Below are 22297 nucleotides of genomic sequence, written 5' to 3'. Positions count from 1 at the left end.
CTCGACAATTAGGACAAGGGCTGATCAAGTCATTGCTTCTCATAGTGTCAGTTTCACTTTTACAGGTTTCCTTTTAGGTACTCAATTATTGTCACAGATCAGGGAGAACATATGATATTTGTCCCTTTGGGACTGGCTTATTTCACTCAGCATGATGTTTTCCAGATTCCTCCATTTTGTTACAAATGACCAGATTTCATTTTTTTTTTTTTACCACTGTGTAGTATTACATAGAGTACATATTCCATAATTTCTTTATCTAGTCTTCTGTGATGGGTATTTGGGTTGATTCCATGTCTTAGCTATTGTGAATTGAGCTGCAATAAGCATTGAGGTGCATATAGCTCCTTTATTTGCCAATTTAATTTCCCTTGGGTAAATTCCAAGGAGTGGGTTGGCTGGGTCATGGGACAGGGCTATATTCAGATTTCTGAGGTATCTCCAAACTGTCTTCCACAGTGGCTTTACCAGTTTGCATTCCTACCAACAGTCGATTAGTGTGCCTTTTCTCCCACATCCTCACCAGCATCTGTTGTTTGTTGATTTCTGTACATAAGCCATTCTAACCGGAGTGAGGTGAAACCTCACTGTGGTTTTGATTTGCATTTCCCTCATGGCTAGTGATGCTGAACATTTTTTCATGTGTCTGTTGGCCGTTTGGATTTCCTCTTTTGAAAAAATGTCTGTTTAGGTCCTTAGCCCACGTAACTGAAGTTTAATTAGAGAAAAAACACAGATATTACATTACTTGGTGTAGTTCTTCAAGATACCAATATTACCTAGATAGCCAATTCCTAGCAAGTAAATTGCTTGCTAGGTTTTGTAATAATTTTTACTGATTTATTAAAAGTTAGGCCAGAATTTGCTTACATTTCTTGTGTTCACATCCTTTTGTCTTCTTATAAGTAAAACCGTTGTCAGATTCATCTTCTTAAATTAAGATTTTAAAAATTACCCCACCCCCATTCATGGTTTGTTTGTTTTTTTTTTCCAGAAATTTTTTAATTCTTCCTCTACCCGCAGCCTCATGGGTTATCTTGCATTCAGTGCTCTTCATCTTGTGGCGACAGCTCTCTTCTACTGCTTTGCCATATACATCCTTTCTGATTATCCAAGCTGCTTCCCAAAACTCGTAGCATTCATTTTCTTCTGCCTTGGCTTGCGTGTTCCTAACTAAGCACCCTTCTTCCCTCTTCCCTTTGGTCATGCTGCTTCTGGAAAAGACAGTTGAGATTCAGCTTACTTTACAAAGCCTGTCTTGATTCTCTAGGCAGGAGTTTTGGTTTCTTTTATTGTGTTTATTTTCCTCTCTCCTCATAAATGACCTTTTTCAGCCATAGTCTGTATCTCTCCAGTGAGACTGTAAGCTCCTTACAGATCGGGCTTGAGGAGCAGTGTCAGTCTGGGTCACTTTGGAGTGCCGACCATGGTGCAGGAAACGTAATTTCATGGCTGGTTTATGTTGAACGCTGTTTATTTTTGCCCTTAGGTTTACCATTGCTTGTTCAGAGAACAATTGCAAGAACTATTGTGTTACAAGAAAGCATTGGCAAAGGTCGATTTGGAGAAGTTTGGCGAGGGAAGTGGCGGGGAGAGGAAGTGGCTGTGAAGATATTCTCCTCCAGGGAGGAGCGCTCCTGGTTCCGGGAAGCAGAGATTTACCAGACCGTAATGTTACGCCATGAGAACATCCTGGGGTTCATTGCAGCAGATAATAAAGGTTGGTAATACTGGCTCCTTTTGCTAGCAAAGTCTACGCAAGGCTTTATTATGGACAAAATAAATAATAAATTAAATGAATGGTTATTTGATGAGAAATGGGTGTTTGTCATATGTATGGGATACATTAAGTCATTGGGACACATTAAGTTTAAATTGTATTAAAAACTTGGAAACATGGAGCTGGCGCTGTGGCACAGTAGGTTAAAGCCCTGGCCTGAAGTGCCGGCATCCCATATGGGTGCCGGTTCGAGACCTGCTGCTCCTCTTCCGATCCAGCTCTCTACTGTGGCCTGGGAAAGCAGTAGAAGATGGCCCAAGTCCTTGGGCCCCTGCACCCACGTGGGAGACCCAGAAGAAGCTCCTGGCTCCTGGCTTTGGATCAGCGCAGCTCTGGCTGTTGCAGCCATCTGGGGAGTGAACCAGCGGATGGAAGACCTCTCTCTCTCTCTAACTCTTTCTTTCAAATAAATAAATCTAAAACAAACAAACTTGAAAACAGCAATTTAAAAAAAAAATATTTGTTTTATTTATTTGAAAGAGGCTGGCGCCGTGGCTCAATAGGCTAATCCTCCGCCTTGTGACGCTGGCACACCAGGTTCTAGTCCCGATCGGGGCGCCGGATTCTGTCCTGGTTGGCCCTTTTCAAGGCCAGCTCTCTGCTGTGGCCAGGGAGTGAGGTGGAGGATGGCCCAAGTGCTTGAGCCCTGCACCCGCATGGGAGACCAGGATAAGCACCTGGCTCCTGCCTTCGGATCAGTGCGGTGTGCCGGCCCCAGCGCGGCGGCCATTGGAGGGTGAACCAACGGCAAAGGAAGACCTTTCTCTCTGTCCTTCTCTCTCGCTGTCCACTCTGCCTGTCAGAAAAAAAAAAAAAAAAAGAGTTAGAGGGAGAAGTAGAAACAGAGCGAGAGAAAGGTCTTCTATCTGCTGGTTCACTCCCCAAATGGCCACAAGGGAGCCAGGAGCTTCTTCCAGGTCTCCCACGTGGGTACAAGGGCCCAAGGACTTGGGCCAACCTCTGCTGCTTTCCCAGGTACATTAGTGCGGAGCTGGATCAGAAGTGGAACAGCTGACTCGAACCAGTGCCCATAGGGGATGCTGGCGCTGTAGGTTGGGGCCTTAACCCACTTCGCCACAGCACAGGCCCTGGAAACAGAAACTTCTTAAAGATTTTCTTGACTCGGGATATGTTCCTAAATACGTAATTGCTTTATAGAGGTAAAAGAACTATTTTTTTAAAAAAGATCTATTTATTTATTTGAAAGAGCTACACAGAGAGAGAGAAGGAGAGGCAGAGAGAGAGAGAGAGAGAGAGAGAGAGAGAGAGAGAATCTTCCATCTGCTGGTTCATTCCTCAATTGGCTGCAACGGCCAGAGCTGCGCCGATCCGAAGCCAGGAGCTTCCTCTGGGTCTCCCACATGGGTGCAGGGGTCCAAGGACTTGGGCCATCTTCCACTGCTTTCCCAGGCCATAGCAGAGAGCTGGATCAGAAGTGGAGCAACCAGGACTCCAACTGGTGCCCATATGGGATGCTGGCACTGCAGGCAGTGGCTTTACCTGCTACGCCACAGCACCAGCCCCAAATGAAGTATTTTTAAAGCCCTGTAGTTTAATTATTTTGTTTCTGGACAGTTATTGGATACAGTAATAGTATAAAAAAATGTGTAAAAACTTTGGTTGCTAAAATTCTGAGGCAGGATGAAGCTGATAATTGTTTCCTTTTAGTCTCTTCCTGATGAGTAGTGCATTTCAGCATACACTGATGACCTTATTGATGGAGACAGAAAAAATACCTTGTCAGCGTATTCTATCTTCTGAGTTGCCAGAGGCTAAGTAGTTTAAGTAAACTCATAGGGAAGTGGTTTCTCCCAAACCACCGTGCCGGGGATCACCATGTGGACGTGTCCTTGCTTGGGGCACAGCATCGAATAAGTAAGCCACATCTGCAGGTAGCCACAGTGAATGGTGGCCTCAGGCTTTGTTCTACCCACTTTCTTGACTTCAGTTGGCACCTCCGTGTCACAATTCCTAATTTTTATTTTTTAAAGATTGATTTATTTGAAAGGCAGAGTGACTCAGAGTGGGAGAGACAAAGTGAAGAGAGAGATCTTTCTATTTGTTGGTTGACTCCCTAAATGCCCATAGTAGCCGGGCTGGGCCAGCCTATGGATGAAGGCCACAAGTCCTATTTGGCAGGCTGTGGCAGAGGCTTGGATCACAACTCAGCTCCCACCATCCTCACCCTGCATCAAATGGATTTTCTATCTTTCCCGTTAAAAATAAAAAGTGTGGTCATTATCTTTTTATAGATTGGCCAGACCTTTAGTCCTCTTTCTTCCCTTTTCTCCCCTTCCATTATCTTTAGCGAAATTTATTTCTTCAAAATATTAACAGCATGCAATCTAAGTTGATGATTATGGGTGATTTTTATGATATTCTTTTTGCTTCTCTGTATTTTCAAATTTGTACAACAAATATATATTGCCTGTTTTTTAAGTTTTTATTTGTAGCAAATTTCTAATTTATAGAAAAGTAGGGAATAATGCAGTGAGGCCTGATTGTCCAGCTGTAGCAGTTTATCAGTCCATGCCAATTGTGGCTGACCTCTGATATCACCTACTGTGCCTCAGCCAAATTATTTGAAGCCAGTCTCAGATAACGTACCTTTTCACCCCCAAGAATTTTGATTTTGTATATTTATTTTTTAAAAGATTTATTCATTTATTTATTTGAGAAGCAGAGTTACAAAGAGTGGGAGAGATGGAGAGAGAGGTCGTCCATCTGCTGATTCACTCCCTAAGTGGCTGCAACGTTGGAGCTGGGCTGATCCAAAGCCAGGAGCTTCTTCTGGGTCTCCCACGTGGGTGCAGGGGCCCATGGACTTGGGCCATCTTCCACTGCTTTCTCAGACCACTAGCAGAGAACTGGATCATAAGTGGAGCAGCTACTGCCAGTGCCACAGGCAGAGGCTTAAGTTACTATACTGCAGCACCAGTCCAAATTTTGAATCTTTATGATGAAGAATCTTCTATGAAACAATTATACTGCCATTGTCAATTTTTTAAGTTTTATCAACTATTCTGTAAGTTCAAATTTATGCAGTTGTCTCCTATTTCTTTTTTCTTTCCTTTTTTTTTTTAAAGATTTATTTATTTATTTGTAAAGCAGAGTTAGAAAGGAGAAACAGAGAGTTCCTCTATCCTCTGATTCACTCCCCTGGCCAAAGCTAGGAACCATGAGTTTCTTCCAGATTTCCCATGTGGTGCAGGAGCCCAGGGACTTGGGCCATCTTCCACTTCTTTGCCAGCGCTGCAAGCCACGACTTAACCCCTTTCGCCACAGTTCTGGCCCCTCCCATTTCTTTTTAAACAATTTTGTTTATTCAAGGGAGTCCACATATTTCATTTGGTTGATATTTTTCATACATCCCTTACAGTTTTAGGTTCCCCTCCCAACTTACTTTCTTCTTGCAGTTCGTTGAGGAAGCTATATTGTTTGTATAGGGCCTATCATATTCTAGATTCTGCTGTTTGAGCTCCTGAAGTGTCTCTGAACTTGTTGCTCCATATGTTTCTGAAAACTAGTAGTTAGATTTAAAGGCTGAATCTGATGTAAATGTTATTGCTTTCTCCGAGATACACCCTACGTATGTTGTATGCTTGTCATTGCATCACATGAGGAGACATAAAATGTTTGAATGTGATGGGGCAGTGATGTATGTAGGCATCAGTTATCAGTGGCTACTGGCAATCCAGTGTTACTTAATTTAAAAACAAGACAAATACATACACTTGAAAGCACTAATTCTAGTCTGACCAAATCCTAGGTTCTCATTTTCTTTTCCTTTGACACTAGGTAACCTTTCCCCCAAATTTTAACAAAACTTTCCTCTCTTGTGTTCTGTGACCTTAGGCTTTATTTATTCATACTACTTAATAGTTACCTGGTTTTCTTAAACTCTTAGTCTCCCTGCTATTTCATATGAGATTCTAACTGTAAAAAAGATAATTGCTCCCTTAAAGAACTTACCCATATTTGTGATTTCAAACTCCACCATGGTGGTGATTCTGAAGTCTCCATCTTGAAGCTTAAATCTCACCCAGAGCCTGTTTTGTTTTGTTTTTTTTTTTTTTTAGAAGGAAGTATTTTTTAAAAAAGATTTATTTATTTATTTGAAAGTCAGAGTTACACAGAGAGAGGAGAGGCAGAGAGAGAGAGAGAGAGAGAGAGAGAGAGAGAGAGAGAAAGAGAGAGAGGTCTTCTATCCACTGGTTCACTCCCCAGTTGGCTGCAATGGCCGGAGCTGCACCAGTCTGAAGCCAGGAGCCAGGAACTTCTTCCTGGTCTCCCACGTGGGTGCAGGGGCCCAAGCATTTGGGCCATCTCCTACTGCTTTCCCAGGCCATAGCAGAGAGCTGGATCGGAAGTGGAGCAGCCAGGACTTGAACCAGCGCCCATGTGAGATGTCAGCACTTCTGGCCAGGGCGTTAACCCGCTGCGCCCACAGCCTGTTTTAAGCACGTTCCAAGTTGGAAGCGCACTGCTACTGTGCTCTGAACGTTCCTTTCCCATTTGTTCAAGCAGCAGCCAAGCTGGTGCTGTCATCTGGTGGTCACTGTGGGAACTAGCTGCCCCTATTGGTTCTTCTGTACCCCTGCTTTCTAATTTCAGGGATTAATGGACTTTGTGTGGAACCCAGTCTTCCACCTCTGTTACCTTTTCATTTATCTTTATCTTCCTGGTTTACTTAAATCCATTTCAGACACGGCCTCATAACCTTCCTTCTTCCTCTCTGATCTATCACCTCAGAAAATCTTTTTTCCATCTGCCTGTGTTCCTTTTCATCTCTTGTGTTTGTGAGCCTTTTAAAGTTTAGTCATGATTAATAGGCATTCAGATAACCTATTGACATACTTATATCAAGGAAAAGAAGAGGTATAAATTTGGACAGAGCTAGGTTATAAAGAACAAGTTAGGCCGGCACCACGGCTCACTAGGCTAATCCTCCGCCTGTGGCGCCGGCACCCCAGGTTCTAGTCCCGGTCGGGGTGCTGGATTCTGTCCTGGTTGCTCCTCTTCCTGTCCATCTCTCTGCTATGGCCTGGGAGGGAAGTGGAGGATGGCCCAAGTTCTTGGGCCCTGCACCCCCATGGGAGACCAGGAGAAGCACCTGGCTCCTGGCTTCAGATCGGCGCAGCGCACTGGCTGCAGTGGCCATTGGAGGGTGAACCAACGGAAAAAGGAAGACCTTTCTCTCTCTCTGTCTCTCTCTCACTGTCTAACTCTGCCTGTCAAAAAAAAAAAAAAAAAAAGAACAAGTTAATAACTGGTATCACAAGCCTTACAGACAGTTCCCATCTCCCTCCTTAATCTCAACTAGGCAGAGTAACTTTTCTCCAACTAACAACTTTGAAATTTAAGAAATAGTTTTATGTTGTCTTGTTTTTTTCTTTGGTTTTACAACTAGTAGGGAAGAAAGCAACATATTTTTAAAGTTCTCATGTGCTAGGCTCTGTACTAACTGCTTTTTTAAAATTTTTCTTTTTATTTGACAGGTAGAGTTATAGACAGTGAGAAGACAGAGAGAAAGGTCTTCCTTCCATTGGTTCACTCCCCAAATGGCCGCTACTGCTGGCGCTGCACTGATCCACAGCCAGGAACCAGGTGCTTCTTCCTGGTCTCCCATGGGGTGCAGGGCCCAAGCACTTGGGCCATCCTCCACTGCACTCCCAGGCTACAGCAGAGAGCTGGACTGGAAGAGGAGCAACCGGGACTAGAACCCGGCGACCATATGGGATGCTGGCGCCGCAGGCGGAGGATTAACCAAGTGAGCCACGGTGCCAGCCCCCTGTATTCTGTTTAAATCTTAATGATTTTACAAAGTAAGATATGCTTGTGTAAAAGAAGGAACAGAGGTTCATTGGTTCAGAAACTTGTCTGAGGTCACTTAGCCAGTCACAGCAGGTGCTGGAATCCAGCTCACTCAGCATGATGCAGATGTACATCTTATACTGAATTGCTGTCTCAAAGCAGCAGTGCTTTCTTTTTTTCATAGTTTAATTAAACACACACACTTTTCTGGAAGTTTAGGTTGAATAGGCTTTTGTGGATCAGTCTGGCATAGGAGCTTAACCAGTATCCATGCTATTGATTATTCCTGTGAGAAAGAACATTTCATGTGTCAGTTTACAAAGGAACTTGTGGAACCCATGTTGCTAATTGTCTAAGTTGAAAAGCACCTTTTGTAAAACTGGGTTTAACTCATTTTTCCCAGCTTTTTCCCTCCTTTCATTTCAGTTCCAGTCTCGGCTTCCCCATGTGTCAGAGGTACCACTAGTTTTATCTTTATAAGTTAGGAGCCGTGGGATCATAATCATCTTGTCTGGCATCTTTGTGAGCTGTGCACAGTCTGTCACCAAAGCTTGTCATTTCTCACAGATGCTGGCTTCTAGTTGCTTCTAGTTTTGTCCCACACTGTTCTGTTCCCACTGTGCTCACACTAGGCCCCAGGTGATTCTCATTTCCCTCCCTGTTACACCCACTTTTCCTTCTTTCCTTCCAGAAATAACCACTGAACACCTGTCCTGACCCAGGCATTCTTCTGAGCACCTGAGTCCCAGTCTGCTACTATTTGTGTGAAATAAGAGAGTCCTCAACTTTGAACTATAAATCTATATTTGCCTTATCTTGAGAGTAGAGGGCTTACTCTGAGGCTAAAAGGGTGTGAAGGGGCTGGCACCATAGCTCACTAGGCTAATCCTCTGCGTGCGGTGCTGGTACTCCGGGTTCTAGTCCTGGTTGGGGTGCCAGATTCTGTCTCGGTTGCTCCCCTTCCAGACCAGCTCTCTGCTGTGGCCCAGAAGTGCAGTGGAGGATGGCCCAAGTGCTTGGGCCCTGCATCCACATGGGAGAGACCAGGAGGAAGCACCTGGCTCCTGGCTTCAGATCAGCGCAGTGCGCTGGCCGTAGCAGCCATTTGGGGGGTGAACTAACAGAAGGAAGACCTTTCTCTATATATCTCTCTCTCTCACTGTCTAACTCTGCCTGTCAAAAATAAAAAAAAAAAATTAAAAAAAAAAAAAGTTGTGAACGTAAAAGATGGGTAAAATGGGTAGGTATTATGGTACAGTGGGTTAAGCTGCCTGTGGTGCCTGCTTCCCATATTGGAGTGCTAGTTCAAGTCCTGACACCTCTACTTCTGATCCAACTTCCTGCTGCTGCATTCTGGAAGGCAGTGGATGATAGCTCAAGTGCTTGGGTCCCTGGAACCCACAGAGAGGAACCTGGGTGGAGTTCCTGGCTCCTGGCTTCAGTCTGACACAGATTGTTGGAGTCATTTGGGGAGTGAACCAGCAGATGGATGATCTTACTCTGCCTTTCAAGTAGATAAAATTAAATGAATAAGTGTCTTTTAAAAATTAAACATAAGACAAACTGAATATATAAGGAAATGTGAAGGAAATACATACAAACTTAAGGTGGCATCCTTTTGCAGCTGTGTGGATTAGGATTGAGAGTAAAACCTGAGTTGAATAAATGAGTCATAAATGTTCTACAGCCTGTCTGAAGCATTATTGTTGTTTTCTTTGCAGATAATGGCACATGGACTCAGCTCTGGTTGGTGTCAGATTACCATGAGCATGGGTCCCTTTTTGATTACTTGAACAGATACACAGTGACCGTGGAGGGAATGATCAAACTTGCTCTGTCTACAGCCAGTGGTCTTGCCCATCTTCACATGGAGATTGTTGGTACCCAAGGTAACTCTTCAGGCCGTTTTATTTTTTAAGCTTTAAATTCTCATGGGTCCAGTATCTGTTCGCACTTAGAAGTCAGCCCAGCTGCGGTTGTTTTAAGTGTAATTTTTAAGAGAGAACATTGTATCTTTCTGTTCAAAAACCTCAGAGTTAGGAACCTGCAAAATGTGTTTAGAGATTTTTCTAATCAGTGTGTCAATACTGTGGTATTATTGTGAGTTCTTAAAAATAGCATTTAGTCTGGCTTTATGCTTTTTGAAGATCTTAGTTTTAGAATCCGAGACAAAGAGATGTATGTTTATGTGTGGTATAATGCAAAATGTGATTTTTAAAAACACAATGTTAAATAAATGTTTAATTATATTTGACTCTTTTTTTAAAAAAAGATTTATTTATTTACTTTGAAAGTTAGAGTTACAGAGGGGGTGGGAGGTGGGGAGAGAGAGAGAGAAATCCACTATCTGTTGGTTCACTTCTTAATGGCCACAATGGCCAGGGCTAGGCCAGGCTGAAGCCAGGAGCCAAGAGTCTCTTCCCGGTATCCTACGTTGGTAGCAGGGGCCCGAACACTTGCGCCATCAGCAGCAGAGCAGCCATAGCTCAAACCGGCATCCATACGGGATGCCTGTGTCACAGGCAGCAGCTTTACCTGCCACATGTTTGACTCTTACATAAGGTGACTGTATGAAGTAGATTTATACTAAGTTGTAGTTGTGAAATGTTTATACTGTGGTATTTGTGTTGTGTCACATATCAGGATGCCTCTCTGCTCTGCTGACTGTTCATCAGCTGCCCGATGGCTCGCTGCTCAGCTTGCTGCACGTGTTCTATTTTATATCTTTGTGATTATTGTGGTTATAATAGCTTTTTTGAGTAATAATTCACATATACAATTAACTCAAGTATACAATTTGGTGGTTTTTCGAATATTCACAAGGTTGTGCAACCATCATAGTTTTAGGACTATTTTTTTAGTAAAATATTCAGGGTTTTTTTTTTTTTTTTTTTTTTTTTTGTGAATTTATTTGACAGGTAGAGTTATAGACAGTGAGAGAGAGAAACAGAGAGAAAGGTCTTCCTTCCGTTGGTTCACTCCCCAAATGACCACTACGGACGGCGCTGTGCCAATCCAAAGCCAGGAGCCAGGTGCTTCCTCTTGGTCTCCCATGCGGGTGCAGGGCCCAAGCACTTGGGCCATCCTCCACTGCCTTCCCGGGCCATATCAGAGAGCTGGACTGGAAGAAGAGCAACCAGGACTAGAACCCGGTGCCCATATGGGATGCTGGTGCTGCAGGTGGAGGAATAACCAAGTGAGCCACGGTGCCGGCCCCCAGTAAAATATTCGGTTTTATTTAAAATCTTATGTGAAGTATACTTTTTTTTTCCTCCAGAAAGCTTTTATTTAGGCCGGCACCACGGCTCATTTGACTAATCCTCTGCCTGCAGCTCCGGCACCCCAGGTTCTAGTCCCGGTTGGGGTGCTGGGTTCTGTCCCGGTTGCTCCTCTTCCTGTCCAGCTCTCTGCTGTGGCCTGGGAAGGCAGTGGAGGATGGCCCAAGTGCTTGGGCCCTGCACCCCATGGGAGACCAGGAGGAAGCACCTGGCTCCTGGCTTCAGATCGGCACAGCGTGCCGGCCGCAGCACACCAGCATAGCAACCATTTGGGGGGTGAACCAACGGAAAAGGAAGACCTTTCTCTCTCTCTCTCACTGTATAACTCTGTCCAAAAAAAAAAAAAAAAAAACTTATTTAAGGAATACAAACTTCATGCATTTCATAAACACAACTTTAGGAATAAAGTGATTCTTCCCAGCATACTCGCCTTCCCACCCACACTCCCACCCTTCTTCCTCCTCCCTTTCCTATTCCCATTCTTATTTTGTATTAAGATCTATTTTCAGTTAACTTTATACTCATACAATTAACTGTATACTGAGTAAAGAGTTTAACAAAATTGTATATAAAAAAACTGTACCTCAAGAGTTGAGACAAGGGCTATTCAAAGCCATTGCATCTGGAAGTGTTATTATTTTCACTTCTATAGATTACTATTTAGGTGCTATATTAGTTATCACAGATCAGGGAGAACATGTGATATTTATCCTTTTGGGACTGGCTTATTTCACTAAGTATAATGTTTTCCAGTTTCATCCATTTTGTTGCAAATGACAGGATTTCTTTTTTTTCTGTTGTGTAGTATTCCCTGGTGTACAAGTCCCATAATTTCTTTATCCAGTCTTCAGTTGATTGGCATTTGGGTTGATTCCATATCTTAGCTATTGTGAATTGAGCTGCAATAAACATGGGAGTAAACTCCAGGAGAGGGATGGCTGGGTCATATGGTAGGTCTATATTCTGATTTCTGAGGAATCTGCATATTGTCTTCCACAGTGGCCGAACCAGTTTACATTCTCACCAACAATAGATTAGGGTATCTTTTTCCCCACATCCTCCACAGCATTTGCTGTTCATTGATTTCTGTATGAAAGCCATTCTAATGGGGTAAGGTGAAACCTCATTGTGGTTTTGATTTGCATTTCCCTGACGTCTAGTGATCCTGATTCATGTGTCTGTTGGCCATTTGAATTTCCTCTTTTGAAAAATGCCTGTTTAAGTCCTTTGCCCATTTCTTAACTGGGTTGTTTTATTGTTGTTGAGTTTTTTGAGCTCTTTAAATATTCTGGTTATTTATTTGTTTGTTTAAGATTTTTTTATTTATTTGAAAGTCAGAGTTACACAGAGAGGGGAGAGGCAGAGAGAGAGGTCTTCCATCTGATGGTCACTCACCAGTTGGCTGCAATGGCTGGAGCTGCGCCAGTCTGAAGCCAGCAGGCAGGAGCTTCTTTTGGGTCTTCCACTTGGGTGCAGGGGCCCAAGGACTTGGGCAATCGTCCACTGCTTTCCCAGGCCATAGCAGAGAGCTGGACTGGAAGTGGAGTAGCCGGGTCTCGAATGGTGCCCGTATGGTATGCTGGTGCTTCAGACCAGGGCGTTAACCTGCTGTGCCACAAGCTGACCCCATATATTCTGGTTATTAATCCTTTATCAGTTGCATAGTTTGCAAATAATTTCTCCTATTCTGTCAGTTGCCTCTTAACTTTGCCGAGTGTTTCTTTTGCCGTACAGAAGCCTCTCAGTTTGATGTAGTCCCAAATGTCCATTTTGGCTTTAATTGCCTGTGCCTCTGGGGTCTTTTCCAAGGACTCTTTGCCTATGCCAATGTCTTTCAGAGTTTCCCCAATGATCTCTAATAATTTGATGATATTGGGTCATAGATAGAGATCTTTAATCTATTTTCAGTGGATTTTTATGTAAAGTGTAAGGTAGGGGTCTTGTTTCCACTGGATCTACACTTAGGCATGTGGAGATCCAGTTTTCCCAGAACCATTTGTTGAAGAGACTGTCCTTGCTCCACGGATTGATTTTAGCTCCTTTGTTAAAGATAAGTTGGTTGTAGATGCATGGGTTGATTTCTGGTGTTTCTATTCTGTTCCATTGGTCTATCCATTTGTTTTTGTACCAGTACCAAGCTGTTTTGATTATAAATTCCCTATAGTATGTCTTAAAATCTGATATTGTGATGCCTCTGGCTTTGTTTTTGTTGTGTAAGATTGCTTTAGCTATTCAGGTCTCTTGTGTTTCCATATGAATTTCAGCATCATTTTTTTCTATATCTGAGAAGAATGTCCTTGGTATTTTGTTTGGAATCACATCGAATCTGTAAATTGCTTTTGGTAGTATAGACATTTTGATGATATTGATTCTTCTAGTCTATGAACATGGAAGTTTTTTCCAATTTTTTGTGTCTTCTATTTCTTTCTTTAATGTTTTATAATTCTCATTGTAGAGATCTTTGATATCTTTGGTTAAATTTATTCCAAGGTATTTGGTTTTTTTTGTAGCTATTGTGAATGAGATTGATCTTAGGAGTTCTTTCTCAGCCATGGCATTGCTTATATATATATATAAAGGCTGTTGATTTTTTGGTGTTGATTTTATAGCCTGCCACTTTATCAAACTCTTCTATGAGTTCTGGTAGTCTCTTAGTGGAGTATTTTGGGTCCCCTATATATTGAATCATGTCATCTGCAAATAGGGATAGTTTGACTTCCTCCTTCCCAATTTGTATCCCTTTGATTTCTTTTTCTTGCCTAATGGCTCTAGCTAAAACTTCCAGGACTATATTGAGTAGCAATAGTGAGAGTGGGCATACTTGTCTGGTTCTGGTTCTCAGGGGAATGCTTTCAACTTTTCTCCATTGAATAGGATGGATTTGTCATAAATTGCTTTGATTGTGTTGAGGAATATTCCTTGTATATCCAATTTGCTTATGGTTTTAATCATGAAAATCATATTTTGTATTTTATCAAATGTTTTCTCTGCATCTATTGAGATAACCATATGGTTTTTATTCTTCAATTTGTTTATGTGATGTATCACTTTGATTTGCAAATGTTGAACGATCCCTGCATGCCTGGGATAAATCCCACTTGGACCAGGTGAATGATCTTTCTGATGTGTTGTTGTACTTGAACAGCTGGTATTTTGTTGAGGATTTTTGCATCTATATGCATCAGGGATATTGGTCTGTAGTTCTCTTTCTCTTTTGTATCTTTTTCAGGTTTAGGAGTTAAGGTGGTGCTGGCTTCATAGAACTAGGTTGGGGGAATTTTCTCCCTTTCAGTTGTTTTGAATAGCTTGAGAATAATTGGAGTTAGTTTTTCAAATGTCTGGTATAATTCAGCAGTGAAACCATTTGGTCCTGGGCTTTTCTTTGCTGGGAGGGTCTTTATTACTGATTCAGTTTCTGTCTTGGTTATTGATCTCTTTAGGTTTTCTAAGTCTTCATGGTTCAATTTGGGTAGGTTGTATGTGTCCAGGAATCTATCCATTTCTTCTAGGTTTCCTGATTTTTTAGGCATACATCTTTTTGTAGTAATTTCTGATGATTCTTTTATTTCTGTGGTGTCTGTTGTTGTATTTCCCTTTTCATCTCTTTTTTTTTTTTTTTTTTTTTGATAGGCAGAATGGATAGTGAGAGAGAGAGAGAGAGAAAGGTCTTCCTTTTTGCCGTTGGTTCACCCTCCAATGGCCGCTGCAGCCGGCGCATCTTGCTGATCTGAAGCCAGGAGCCAGGTGCTTCTCCTGGTCTGCCATGCGGGTGCAGGGCCCAAGGACTTGGGCCATCCTCCACTGCCTTCCCGGGCCATAGCAGAGAGCTGGCCTGGAAGAGGGGCAACCGGGATAGAATCTTGCACCCCAACTGGGACTAGAACCCGGTGTGCTGGCGCTGCAAGGCGGAGGATAAGCCTGTTAAGCAACGGGGCCGGCCTTTCATCTCTAATTTTATTGATTTTGGGTCTTCTCCCTATTTATTTATTTTTTGGTTAGTTGGGCCAGTGGCCAATGTCAATTTTGTTTATTCCTTCAAAAAACCATCTTTTTGTTTTGTTGATCTTTTTTTGCTTGTTTCAATTTTGTTTTATTTCTTCTGTAATTTTAATTTTTTTTTCCCCTGTTTTTTGGGTTTGGTTTCCTGTTGTTTTCCTAGGTCCTTGAGATATATTAATAGCTCATTTATTTAGTGCATTTCCAATTTCTTGATATAGGCACCAGTTGCTATAAACTTTCCTCTTTTTTTTTTTTTTTGGCTTCCTCCCTCCCATAACTTCCCTCCCACCCGCAACCCTCCCCTTTCCCGCTCCCTCTCCCCTTCCATTCACATCAAGATTCATTTTCAATTCTCTTAATATACAGAAGATCAGTTAAGTATATATTAAGTAAAGATTTCAACAGTTTGCCCCCACATAGCAACAAAAGTGAAAAAATACTGTTGGAGTACTAGTTATAGCATTAAATAACAGCACATTAAAGACAGAGATCCTACATGATATTTTTTAAAAATTAATTAATTTTCTATGCCATTTCCAATTTAACACCAGGTTTTTTTTTTCATTTCCAATTATCTTTATATACAGAAGATCGATTCTGTATATAATTAGTAAAGATTTCATCAGTTTGCACCCACACAGAAACACAAAGTGTAAAAATACTGTTTCAGTACTAGTTATAGCATCACTTCACATTAGAGAACACATTAAGGACAGATCCCACATGAGATGTAAGTACACAGTGACTCCTGTTGCTGACTTAACAATTTGACACTCCTGTTCATGGCTTCAGTAATCTCCCTAGGCTCTAGTCATGAGTTGCCAAGGCTATGGAAGCCTTTAGAGTTCGCTGACTTTGATCTTATTCCGATAGGGTCATAGTCAAAGTGGAAGTCTCTCCTCCCTTTGGAGAAAGGTACCTCCATCTTTGATGGCCCCGTTCTTTCCACTGGGATCTCACTCGCAGAGATCTTTCATTTAGGTCGTCTTCTTTTTTTTTCTTTTCAATGGTGTCTTGGCTTTCCATGCCTACAATACTCTCATGGGCTCTTCAGCCAGATCCAAATGCCTTAAGGGCTGATTCTGAGGCCAGAGTGTTGTTTAGGACATCTGCCATTCTATGAGTCTGCTGTGTATCCCGCTTCCCATGTTGGATCCTTCTCTCCCTTTTTGATTCTGTCAGTTAGTATAAGCAGACACTAGTCTTGTTTGTGTGATCCCTTTGACTCTTAGACCTATCAGAGTCATCAATTGTGAACTGAAATTGATCACTTGGACTAGTGAGATGGCATTGGTACATGCTACCTTGATGGGATTGTATTGGACCATCAAATTATTAGAGAGCATTGGAGAAACCCTGCAAGATATAGGTACAGGCAAAGACTTCTTGGAAAAGACCCCAGAAGCACAGGCAATCAAAACCAAAATTAACATTTGGGATTGCATCAAATTGAGAAGTTTCTGTACTTCAAAAGAAACAGTCAGGAAAGTGAAAAGGCAACCGACAGAATGGGAAAAAATATTTGCAAACTATGCTACAGATAAAAGGGTTGATAACCAGAATCTACAAAGAAATCAAGAAAATCCACAACAACAGAACAAACAACCCACTTAAGAGATGGGCCAAGGACCTCAAAAGACATTTTTCGAAAGAGGAAATCCAAATGGCCAACAGACACATGAAAAAATTTTCAAGATCACTAGCAATCAGAGAAATGCAAATCAAAACCACAATGAGGTTTCACCTCACCCCGGTGAGAATGGTTCACATTCAGAAATCTACCAACAATAGATGCTGGAGAGGATGTGGGGAAAAAGGGACACCAATCCACTGTTGGTGGGAATGCAAACTGGTTAAGCCACTATGGAAGTCAGTCTGGAGATTCCTCAGAAACCTGAATATAACCCTACCATACAACCCAGCCATCCCACTCCTTGGAATTTACCCAAAGGAAATTAATTTGGCAAATAAAAAAGCCATCTGCACATTAATGTTTATTGCAGTTCAATTCACAATAGCTAAGACCTGGAACCGACCCAAATGCCCATCAACAGTAGACTGGATAAAGAAATTATGGGACATGTACTCCATAGAATACTATACAGCAGTAAGGAACAATGAAACCTGGTCACTTGCAACAAGATGGAGGAATCATGCTGAGTGAATTAAGCCAGTCCCAACGAGACAAATATCATTTGTTTTCCCTGATCGGTGACAACTGAGCACCAAAGGGGAAACCTGTTGAAGTGAAATGGACACTGTAAGAAACAATGACCTGATCAGCTCTTGTCCTGACTGTTGATGTACAATGTAATACTTTATCCTTTTTAGTATTTGTTGTTGTTGTTGTTGTTCTAGTACTAGTGGTTGAACTCTGTAATTAATACACAGTTATTCTTAGGTGTTTAAATTTTAACTGAAAAGTGATCCCTGTTAAATATAAGAGTGGGAAAAAGAGAGGGAGGAGATGTACAATTTGGGACATGCTCAATCGGACTTGCCCCAAATGGTGGAGTTATAAACTTTCCTCTTAACACTACTTTTGCTGTAACCCATAAGTTTTTATATGTTATATTGTCATCTTCATTTGTTCCCAGAAATTTTTGATTTCTCTTTTGATTTCTTCAGTGACCCACTGTTCATTTAGGAGCATGTTATTCAGCTCCATATGCTTGCATATGTTCTAGAGATTCTTGAGTTGTTGATTTCCAGATTCTTTCCATTGTTGTCTGAGAAAATGCATGGTAAGATTTTGTTTTTTTTTGAATTTGCTGAGGCTTGCTTAGTAGCCTAGCACATGGTCTATCCTAGAGAAAGTTCCATGTACTGGTGAGAAGAATTCTGTAACCGCAGGATGAAAAGTTATGTAGATGTCTGTTAGTTCCATTTGGTCTATAGTGTCGATTAACGCTGTTGTTTCCTTGCTGGTGTTCTGTCTGGTTGATCTGTCCATTGTTGAAAGTGGGGTTTTGAAGTGCTGCATTACTATTGTTTTGGAGTCTATGTCCCCCCCCCCCTTTTTTTTTATTTGACAGAATTATAGACAGAGAGAAAAAGGTCTTCCTTCCATAGGTTCACTCCCCTAATGGCCGCTACAGCCAGCGCTGCGCTGATCCAAAGCCAGTAGCTGGGTGATTCCTCCTGGTCTCCCATCGGGTGCAGGGACCCAAGGTCTTGGGCCATCCTCCACTGCCCTCCTGGGCTACAGCAGAGAGCTGGACTGGAAGAGGAGCAACTGGGAGTAGTACCCGGTGCCCCAGCCAGGACTAGAACCCTGGGTGCCGGCGCCACAGGTGGAGGATTAGCCAAGTGAGCCACGGTGCCTGCCATGTGTCTCCCTTTAGATCCATTGACATTTCTTCTAGATAGCCAGGTGACCTGTAATTAGGTGCAATACATTTACAATGGTCACATCTTCCTATTGAATTGATCCCTTAATCATTACATAGTGCCCTTCTTTGTCTCTCAACAGTTTTTGTGTTTTGTCTGATATTAGGATGGCTATACCAACTCTTTTTTGGTTTCTGTTGGCATGGAATACCTTTTTCCATCCTTTCAGTCTGTGTGCATCTTTGTTGGTGAGATGTGTTTCTTGTAGGCAGCAAATAGATTTTTTTTTTTAATCCATTCAGCCAGTCTGTATTTTTTTTTTAAGATTTTATTGATTTGAGAGGTAAAATTACAGACAGTGAGAGGAAGAGATGGAGAGAAAGGTCTTCCATATTTTGGTTCACTCTCCAAATGGCCACAATGACCAGAGCTGGGTAGATCTGTAGCTAGGAGCCAGGAGCTTCTTCCAGGTCTCCCACTTGGGTACAGGGGCCCATGCACTTGGGCTATCTTCTACTGCTTTCCCAGGCCATAGCAGAGAGCTGGATTGGAAGTGGAGCAGCTGGGACTCGAACCAGTGCCCACATGGGGTACTAGCACTGTAGGCAGAGGATTAACCTACTGAGTCACATAGCTGGCCCCAATCTATATCTTCTATCTGAAGAGTTCAGACCATTTACATTCAAGGTGATTATTGATAAATAACAACTTGGCCCTGCCATTTTTCCATAAATATTCCAATTGTTTACTTTGGATTTCCTTTATACTTTACTGGCAGATTTTCTGCCTTCACCTTCTTTCATAGGGATGATCATGTTTTTGTGTGTAGCACATTCTTAAGCATCTTTTGTAAGACTGGATGAGTAGTTACAAATTCTTTTGTTTTCTGCTTATATGAAAGGTCTTTATTTTACCTCCATTCATAAATGAGAGCTGTGCAGGGTATAGTAGTCTTGGTTCACAGTATTTTTCTCTTAAGACTTGGATTGTATCTTACCATTCTTTCCTAACCTGTACAGTTTCTGATGAGAAGTCATCTGTGAGTCTCATTGGAGATCCTCTGAAAGTAATCTGGCATTTCTCTCATGCACATTTTAGTCTTTTCTTTATGTTTTACCATGGAGCTTTTGACTACAATGTGTTGTGGAGATCTTTTCTGGTCATGTCTGTTAGAAGAGTTCTGTATGTTTCCTGTACTTGGACATCCCTTTCTTCAAATTAGGGAAGTTTTCTGTAATCATTTCACTAAAAATTTTAGCCTTCTAATCCATTCTGTCTTTCCACACCTTCAAGAACTCCTAAAACCCATATATTTGGTTGTTTGATAGTGTCCCATAAATCTCCAATACTTTTTTGTTTTCTAATTTCTTCTTCTTCTTCCTTCCTTTCTTTTCTTTTTTTTTTTTTGGTCTGACTGTAAAATTTCGAGAGATTTGTCTTCCAACTTAGTTATTCTTTCTTCCTCATTGAGTCTTTTTTTTTTTTTTTAAAGATTTTATGTATTTGAGAGGTAGAATTACAGACAGAAAGAGGGAGAGACAGGGAGAAAGATCTTCCATCAGCTGCTTCACTCCTCAAATGACTGCAAAGGCCAGAGCTGCACTGATTCTCAGTCAGGAGCCAGGAGCTTCTTCCAGGACTCCCATGTGGGTGCAGGGGCCCAAGCACTTAGGCCATCTTCTGCATTCCTAGGCCATAGCAGAGAGCTGGATTGGAAGAGGAGTGGCTGGAAGTAGAACCAGCACCCATATGGGATGCTGGCACTGCAGGCAGAGGATTAACTTATTGTGCCACAGCACTGGACCCCGAGTCTGTTCTTAAGGCTTTCTACCGTATTTTTTATTTGTTCTATTAAATTCTTCATTTCCAATATTCGTTTGGATTTTGCTCAATTTTGTGGGAAAATTTTCATTCATGTCATATGGATTTCTTTAGTTCATGAATTTACTTCTGATTACATCTAAGTAATCCTATGATCCGTTTTTTTTTTAAATTCCATTTCTGGCATTTTGTCAGTCTGTTCATCTTCACATTCTAGTATTGAAGTGTTCTTTTGGGGGTGTCATGTTGTCTTCCTTATTCTTGTTTCTTGAATTCCTGCATATGTATATTATTGGGCATTAGTGATGATGCTTCTTGTTTTTTTTTGTCCCCCCTGTGATAGCTTTTATCTTTGAAGTTAGGATCTGCTGCTTAGTGGAGTGTCCACTCTTTCAGGATATACCCAGAGGCGTGCGCTGGGTGTGGTCAGGGAGCTCTGTTCAGTGCTGAAGGGTGAGGGCAGTGTCCAAGGTAACACCCAAGTTGGGTGTGGTGAGTCTTTTTTTTTAAATCAGAGGATAGGTTTGTTCAGCTTTGTTGGCATATTCTCATGCTTACCTCCTCTCCTTAAAGGAGACCAGTGCCTGGGCACCAGTGGGTATAGTTTTCATCTGCGCTACCAGAAGAACCATGCAAAGGATCTGTGCAGTCCTCATTGTGAGCATGGGTTATGCAGCAATGACCCTCACCAGGGAATCAGGTGTCCCTGGGCATGTGGAGCTGCCCACAGTGACTACCCAAATATCCAGCCACACCCTGCACCCTCTCACACAGCCAGTGTTGCCACAGTCCCCACACTCAAGGCTCCCATAGTCACGAGCCCCCAGCCCCCTGTCAATTCTTCCAGACACACTCAGGCGTCTCCTCTCAGCTGGTTGCTGGGTGTGCAGACAAGAGCTGGCACAGCTGTTATGTATGTCTAAAATGCTCCCACCCTCTCTCAGCTAGTTACTGAACACTGGTACTGGGTGATCTGGGAGAGAGTAACATGCCCTCCCCCTTTTCCCTCTGTGTTGCCAGGTATACTGTCTTCTCACAGTGCTCCAAGCCAGACTCATGCCAGGCTCTTTCTGTAGCTTAATTGCCAATAGCTTGGCCGCTGCATTCTGGTCTCATGTCACTCCAGAGCTGATGCCGAGGCTCTCTGCTGCTGGGGTCCTGAGTTGTGTGTGTCCACACCCTCCACGTGGGTCCACAGTGTCCCTCTAGTTTGTGTGGAGTTTTCTCCCTAACTCTTCCCTGAGATTGCTCTCTCTCCACTTTTTTAAACTATCCTCCCCTAGACCAGAGCAGTAAGCTCCCTCCCTATTCTGCAATCTGGAAGTCTCTTTTTAAGATTTACTTATTTATTTGAAAGTCAGTTACAGAGAGAGAGAGAGAGAGATCTTCCATCCACTGGTTCACTCCCCAGATGACTGCAACACCTGGGTCTGGGCCAAGCCAGAGCCAAGAGGTTCATCCAGGTCTCCCACGTGGATGGCAGGGTTCCAAGCAGCTGCTTTTCCCAGGCCATTAGCAGGGAGCAGGATCAGAAATGGAGCATCTGGGACTTGAGCTGGTGTCCATATGGGATGCCAGCATCACAGGTGGCAGCTTTATGCCACGATGCCAGCCCCTTAGGACATTTTCATCACTCAGGAAACCCTGTAGCTACTAGCAGTCATCCTCATTCCCCGGGCCCCAGACTCCTTAGCCCTAGGCAGCCACTAATTCTGTCTCTATAGTTTTGTTTATTCTGGACATTTCATATAAATACAATCATACAATAAGTGGCCTTTTGTGCCTGTTTTCTTTGACTTAGCTTGTTTCCAGATTTCATCCATGTTGTAGTATGCATCATTATTTCATTCCTTTTTATAACAGCAATATTCCACGGTATGGATATACCATATTCTGTGTATTTGTTCATCTGTTGATGGACATTTAGATCTTTTCCAGTTTGGGCTATCATACATATTGCTGCAGTGAGCATTTGTGTTCAAGTTTCTATGTGGATGTTTTCAGTGATCTTGAGCGTATGCCTGGGAATTGAATTTCTAGATCATATAGTAGCTATATTTAATGTTTGAGGGACTTCCAGACTACCTTTCCAAAATGCCTGAACCATTTTAGATTCCTACCAGAAGTGTAGGGGGGTCCCAGGTTTTCCACATTGTAATTATTATTTCTAATAGCACTTTTTTTCTAGTAGTTAGTATTAAAGGTAATACATTGAACACCGAGTGCTTATGGACCTAGGTCATTCTGTGACTGGTTCTTTTTAAACAAATTCATT

The 22297-nt window shown here is 42.3% G+C and overlaps 1 protein-coding gene across 2 annotated transcripts in view; it reads left to right on the top strand.

The window, feature by feature from the left end:
* TGFBR1 (transforming growth factor beta receptor 1) overlaps positions 1-22297 on the top strand; it is a 77297-nt gene that overhangs the window by 42738 nt on the left and 12262 nt on the right. For both annotated transcript variants that reach the window (XM_062207889.1, XM_062207890.1), the window contains exons 4-5: positions 1490-1720; positions 9316-9483. In XM_062207889.1, coding sequence (XP_062063873.1) covers positions 1490-1720; positions 9316-9483 — 399 coding nt within the window. The remainder of the gene's footprint in view (positions 1-1489; positions 1721-9315; positions 9484-22297) is intronic.

Source organism: Lepus europaeus, chromosome 12, assembly GCF_033115175.1.
Source record: "Lepus europaeus isolate LE1 chromosome 12, mLepTim1.pri, whole genome shotgun sequence".
Classification (NCBI taxonomy): Eukaryota; Metazoa; Chordata; class Mammalia; order Lagomorpha; family Leporidae; genus Lepus; species Lepus europaeus.
The sequence above is the reverse complement of the archived record's forward strand: the minus strand, read 5'-3'. Positions and strand labels throughout refer to the sequence as shown.